Source organism: Echiichthys vipera (genome assembly GCF_963691815.1).
Source record: "Echiichthys vipera genome assembly, chromosome: 9".
NCBI lineage: Eukaryota > Metazoa > Chordata > Actinopteri > Perciformes > Trachinidae > Echiichthys > Echiichthys vipera.
The window spans coordinates 19,155,230-19,161,750 of record NC_139834.1 but is presented as its reverse complement, the minus strand read 5'-3'; the positions used below and the strand labels follow the sequence as shown (position 1 = coordinate 19,161,750).

Here is a 6,521-nt window from a genome sequence, read left to right as displayed (position 1 = left end):
AATCGAGATCCACTACTCTTACTCAGCCCAAGTATGTGAGTGAGTTTAATTTCTCCTTTTCTTTACATCATTCCCTATTGCCCTTATTACACTAATTGGATTGGCTGGCCAATCAGGAAGAGGCACCTCCTAAGTCAGGGACTTAGGCATAGGGAATTAAAGGGTGGACCTCTGCTGCACAGAGCTGCTGAAATGATTTGATCCTTGAGAGAGTCCTTCTGAACATCTAACCGAGAAAGGCAAAGGAGGCCAAGAAAGCTCAAGCACCTCCCTCCAAATCCCCTTCCGCTCGGAAATCGCCTTTCAGTACGATTAGTGTTGCATCCTGATTCTCTGCTCGTCTGCTCACAGAGAACCGTCAAAATTTCCATCCTCGAGGATCTTGAGTTTCTGGAGGAAGAAAGCATGGGTGCTGGTGCAAGCGCTGAAGACAAAAAGTCTAAGGAGTTGGAAAAACAACTCCAAGAAGATGCTGATAAGGATGCTAAAACAGTCAAGCTATTACTGCTTGGTAAGTGGATTTATGAACAATGTTGTTGCACCAAGTTTTCCTTTTTTGTCCCAGACTGCAGGTGATGCAAAGTGCTCAGACTGGGATTTCACTTCAAAAGAGTCAAAACTTTATGAATTCTTATCTTTTAACTTTGCATCTCTGGTTGAACAAAAGTTTCTGCAGAGGTTCAGGTTGGCAGAGTGGGACGGTTGTCTACTGAACAAAGGGGTAACTGAGGGATTAGAAAAGCTTTAAATGCGTTTTTGAAAATGCGTTTTGGAAAATGCTTTAGGAAACTTTCATTGAACCCTGAGAGGTAAATAGTTTCAGGATGAGAGTTAGTTTATGTTGCAGATCATTTAATTCATAATACTGTACTCATAAATTAATGATGGATGTTTCTCTCTGTGATTATTGACTCATTTACTGGAGAGTCTTCAAATCTCTGATATGAGCTTCCCGAGGTTCATTAAACTGCTCTGACACAGCTGCTCACTGCTGAGCTAGATGTAAGATATGGTGATGGGATTACAGGCTGTGCAGACGATTTGTTTCTGGATAAAACCCTACATTAGTTTATTAGAAAGAGGGGAGGACTGTTTAAGCTTGTGCATTAGCCGGAGTAAAGTAGAGGAGATAACTGAGATAAGTCTGTAGGTTGAGCAGTTAACACAGGGATCTGAGATAAAGAAAAAAACATATTTAGCTAAACTAAACATCAGTAATAGAGTTTCTTGTTAACGTCTTACATCTTCTACTCATAAATACTGCAGAGGCTTGAGCTTCTGCTGTTGTGATTTTACCTTTATGATGAGTTGTTTTACATTTGCAGGACTTTAAATTGATCACAGGCTTCAGCCATTGAAACAATTGTTTAATATTTGACAAATACATTTCAAATCAATTGAAATAAAAGTTGCGGCAAGATGTACTTCATTTTTCTTCGCTGTGTCTTAAAATAAAGAATGACTTTTCACTTCTGACGGAAGGACATTGGTGCTTAAAACAATCACAGCCTTTGGTCTAAATGAATCACAGCCCAGCAGTGATACGTCAATCCGATTAGCTAACCGGTTTAGTGCAGATCCACTTGGTGAGGTCTTTGTTGATCCCTCAGCTTGCACAGAAAGTATAAAATGTGTTTTATTACCCTCAACATTATAACAGCAACAATCGCAGCATCAAAATACCAGCGGATGTTTTTATGAACATCCAGGAGACGACGCTGAACAAAAAGGATTAAAAAAACTATTCAAAAGTTAGATTTTGTGACATAACAAATTAAAAAATGAAAACAAACATGTCGGACAAAAGCCAGGTGAGGAGAAATCGTATTGTAAATAAACGATCTTCAGAGAGCATGGACCTCTTGTGATGGATGTTGAAAATCAAGTATTTTATATAAATCCTTCTTTGTAGAAAATAGCATCATTCTTGTGTGATTTGTGTGCCTGAAACACTATTCAAAAGACATACATTTGATTCACAGAGGAGTTGCTTCACTTGCAGTATAGCATCAGAAATCATACCATAAAAACTGAGTCAGTAAAAACTAGAAGATCGTCATCTTGTGGGCTCTGATGGACATTGTGAAAGGAGCCAGAAAGAGCTGTATTTATTTGTGCGGTTAGCTCCTTGTGTGCATTGGTGAAGATGTTTTAATAAACAACATTAAGAACCCCTTGAATATTCAGGATACGTAAAAATCACTTTTGCAACGACTTCCATCAAAAGGATTTACCAAAGAAACCTAAATGTAGTTAGTCACCTGAAACTTCCAGAACTGTTACGTAGCAAGTCTGCTGGCGTTGAGCTTCAAGGAAATCTAAGAAAAATACGGCCTTTGATTGCTCCAAAACATGTGCGTTACCTGAGATGGCTCAAATATTTCCCCTACAATTTGTACATCACAACTGAAAACATGTTTTTGCATGCAAGGTCTGCACCGGTTCAGTCAGTTAAATAAGGAAAGCGCATATACCTGTGGTATCTTCTGCAGGACAAACAAGGACACAGAGCTCCACTTTAAAGCCCAGATTAAAGGTCCTTGCGAAGGCCAAAGGCACATTCACTAATGAGCACGAGATGAAAGAATGACTCAAAGAGAGGATAAAGGCACTCTTCATGAAATCATCACAAATTCTCAATACCGTCACAGTGCCACCTTTAATACCTAATCATCGTTAATCACCTCTGGTGAGGGGGAAAACCCAATAGTGCATGAGGCCACACGAGTGTCTTTAAATGCTCAAGGGTTAAGTCTGAGGATGGAGCTTAACGTGGCTCTAGTGTCAGCAAGACAGCCAGCTTTGGTCGCTTTGTGATAAATTCCTTGTGGCCCGAGTTAGCTTACAGTGTTGCAGAGAGCCTGATCTGCCCGCAAGCTTTTCTTTAGCCTGCACATCTGACTGTCACTGCACAGTCCGCTAATGCAATGTGCTATGTATGCACAAGGTACATTTCATTCAGAGAAGCTGTCCTCAAAAAATGAAAGCTGTTTCCCCATCCTGTCTGGAACGCCTCATTCGGTTTCAATAGGATTTGCTAGAGTTTGGAAATGTTTGAAGGCATTAGAAATAGCATGAAGCGTTCAATGTACAAAAAGCTGCTGATAATCTGACATGAATTGCTTACGGAAGACCAATTTAGACTACATCATAGCTCAGCAAGACATAAAAAGCCAAGTGCTTTGTTGTTGTGCTGCGAGGAGATTATGATGTTTGTGTTAGAGAGCCTTCAGCTGGTTTCCTCTTTTAAACCATCTTAAGGCTTCACATGAAACTGAGAGCCAGGACACTTCAGACAACTTCATGATCACCATAATTTCACAAACCAGCTGAAACTGCACATATTAAAACTTGTTTTATCACCTCCACCTGCATTTTTCTTGACTGCAGCCGATGATTATTATGCGTCACATATGTTTTCCTGTCTGCTAAACCTACTCCAATTTTGTATGATCTTATACCCGTTTACATTTGGTGGAAGTGAAAGAATATTTTTTTAAAGCTAACTCAGGCTCATGTAAAGCTCTACTTTTGATTAATGCTTTAACACATCAATTTTCATGGAGGTAGACATCCATAAAGAGATGTAACCTATAAATTACCCTTGCATAAATCATCCTGAATCAATCCAAACAGGTGGACAGCACTTTGAGTCAAAAGTCAAAACATTTTTAGTCCATTTTTGGCCAGACTGCTCCTTTAAATGCACCACCTCACCAAAGCACATTCTCTGGCTGTTAATGGCTTACACTCAATGGTCTGTCAAAGAGACACACAGCAGGTATGCACGTTGTTGCTAACCCTTTTATTCTGTTCCAGGTGCTGGTGAGTCAGGGAAAAGCACCATTGTAAAACAGATGAAGTAAGTATTGAAATAAGTGACAACATTTCTTTGTGTGTGTGTCATCCATATCATGTCAGTGGAAAGCAGTGAAGGTTTTTTTTGTTTTTTTGTTTTAAATCTCAATCTCATCGGTCAGGCATACAGCCAGCAGGCCAAAGCTCCCTTATCTCCGTCTGTTTCACTTGCAGTTAAGCCTTTTAACAAAAAGGTCAACAGGGGGAAACATCCGCTTACTCTGATTTGTCAGCACTTGTTTTGTGCAGCTAGTTACACTCTGGCAGTAAGAGCTGAGTGAAGTCAGAAACACACCACAGGGGGGCGCAGCGAGCACTAGCTCCAGTGGATGTCCAGTAGGTTGTTTCTATATTGAATGTCATTGTGTGTACTATACCTCGTATTTCAGTGTTATCCTAATGACACTTTCCACAGTTTTATACAGAAATTCCACACATTAGGGATATATAACTGACCAGTCAGTTCAACCTTTTCACTGAACTAAAACATTTGTCCTGTGCACAGGATTCTGCATCAAGGTGGTTACACAAAAGAGGAACAACTGGAGTTCAGAGCGGTCATCTATGGCAACATCCTGCAGTCTGCTCTGGCTATCATCAGAGGCATGGAGATGCTGGCCATCGATTTTGGCTCAAGTGCTGCCCAGGTCTCATATGACACTTAAACATGTACACCAGACATGATTAACTTATAAGTTCAGTTCGATTTCACTGACATAAAACTGCACTATGATTAGTTCAAGTACTGTGCCGCCCGTGCTGATGGATTTTTGTTTTGTATGCATTTAAAACCACAGGAGAATGCACAGAAGCTGCAGAACTTGTCAGACTCAATTGAAGAAGGCACAATGCCTACTGAGCTGGCTGATACCATCCAGAAGCTGTGGAGCGACTCTGGGGTGCAGGCCAGCTTTGAAAGAGCTGCTGAGTACCAACTGAACGACTCTGCTGGCTAGTGAGTCCACGTCTACTACTGGGATTGACAGTAGAGGGGGGAACATGTAGAGCTGTCCTCAAATAAAGAAAGTCTTAGTGGACTAACACTCATAAGACTAATCCAGTAGTAAGTTTTATCAACAGATCTGTAAAACTGAGTTTCTCCAAAAAGAAACATGCAAAAGCACAAATTTAAATAATGGGTTAACCAGCTCATAAGTTTCTTGGAAATAAATAATTCAGTCACTCAAGAAATTGATCAAATAAAGAAATCTTAAGTGATCAAGTCCAAAACGGCAGATAAGTCGACTGAGACAGGACAGGCCTAGTTTAGTATGTAAAACTAAAGAGGCAGCTGGCGTAGCGTTTATAGATAAAGATGATTGTGTATCTGAGGCCTAACTGCTGTGCCATTTGTTCTTAGCTACCTCAATGAAATGGACAGAATCTGCAAGCCAGACTACCTCCCTACTGAGCAGGACGTGCTGCGATCTCGAGTCAAAACAACTGGTATCATTGAAGAACAGTTCTCCTGCAAGGAGTTGCACTTCAGGTTAGTCACAAAGGGGGCCCCCTAAACAAAAGTCCAAAACCAGCAAAAACTAAACCTTACAGGAACTTGATATCCAGACTGACTTTGTTATGACTGGTGAACAGGATGTTCGATGTGGGTGGCCAGAGGTCAGAGAGAAAGAAGTGGATCCATTGTTTCGAGGGTGTGACCTGCATCATCTTCTGTGGAGCTCTCAGTGCATACGACATGGTGCTGGTAGAGGACGACGAAGTGGTGAGTTAAGGCTCCACGGTAAAGCACAAGACGACAGACACGTCGGCTAGTAAACTCAACCTGTACCTTTTGGGATCTTTTTCAGAACCGCATGCACGAGTCCCTCCATCTATTCAACAGTATCTGCAACCACAGGTTCTTTGCACTGACCTCCATCGTGCTTTTCCTCAACAAGAAGGATCTCTTTGAGGAGAAGATCAAGAAAGTCCATCTGAGTATCTGCTTCCCAGACTATAATGGTAAGACCCGCTGATGCTGCTTTAATGGTTCTTGAGTTATAGCTGCTGCACACTGTGCGATGACAGGGCTCAGTTTGTTGTGAGAATAGCAGGCTGGTTGGACAGGAACATGGTGAGATTATATTCGTCAGACATGCAGTGAGAGTGGATCATAGTCAGCTGCCAACAACAATGCTTCAGCTTTGATTAATATGAGACCGTAACAGGAGGTGTCAAAAGCAAACCAGATGGTAAATAGCATGAAAATTAGGAAAAACAACAGTTTTAGAATCACTTGTGATCACATTTTTCAGATAAAATGCACCAAAAAAAGTAAGTAAATCTTGAGATTAAAACTGCAGACAGTGAGAGCCTCTGTGTTGCTTTCTCAATTTAATTATATGATGCAAATAATTATATTACACTTGCGTCATAGCAACTGACCAACGCTGATGCAGAGGGGTTGATGTAAAGCTCACGTTACTCATTATCATTCTCTTAAATCCTCTCCCATCTTCACATTTCTTTTAGGCTCCAACTCGTACGATGACGCCAGCAACTACATCAAGTCACAGTTCTTGGAGCTGAACATGAAGAAGGGTGTGAAAGAAATCTACTCCCACTTGACCTGTGCCACAGACACAAAGAACGTCGAGATTGTGTTCAACGCTGTGACAGACATCATCATCAAAGAAAACCTTAAAGATTGCGGTCTCTTCTAA

General features: G+C 41.0%; 1 protein-coding gene across 1 annotated transcript; it reads left to right on the top strand.

The window, feature by feature from the left end:
• Positions 1-405: 405 nt before the first annotated feature.
• On the top strand, positions 406-6,521 carry gnat2 (guanine nucleotide binding protein (G protein), alpha transducing activity polypeptide 2; the record flags this gene model as incomplete). Its single annotated transcript, XM_083920648.1, has 8 exons — positions 406-511; positions 3,820-3,862; positions 4,364-4,505; positions 4,656-4,813; positions 5,219-5,347; positions 5,452-5,581; positions 5,667-5,820; positions 6,331-6,521. 8 exons carry the CDS (start codon positions 406-408, stop codon positions 6,519-6,521), a joined length of 1,053 nt encoding a protein of 350 aa, XP_083776774.1.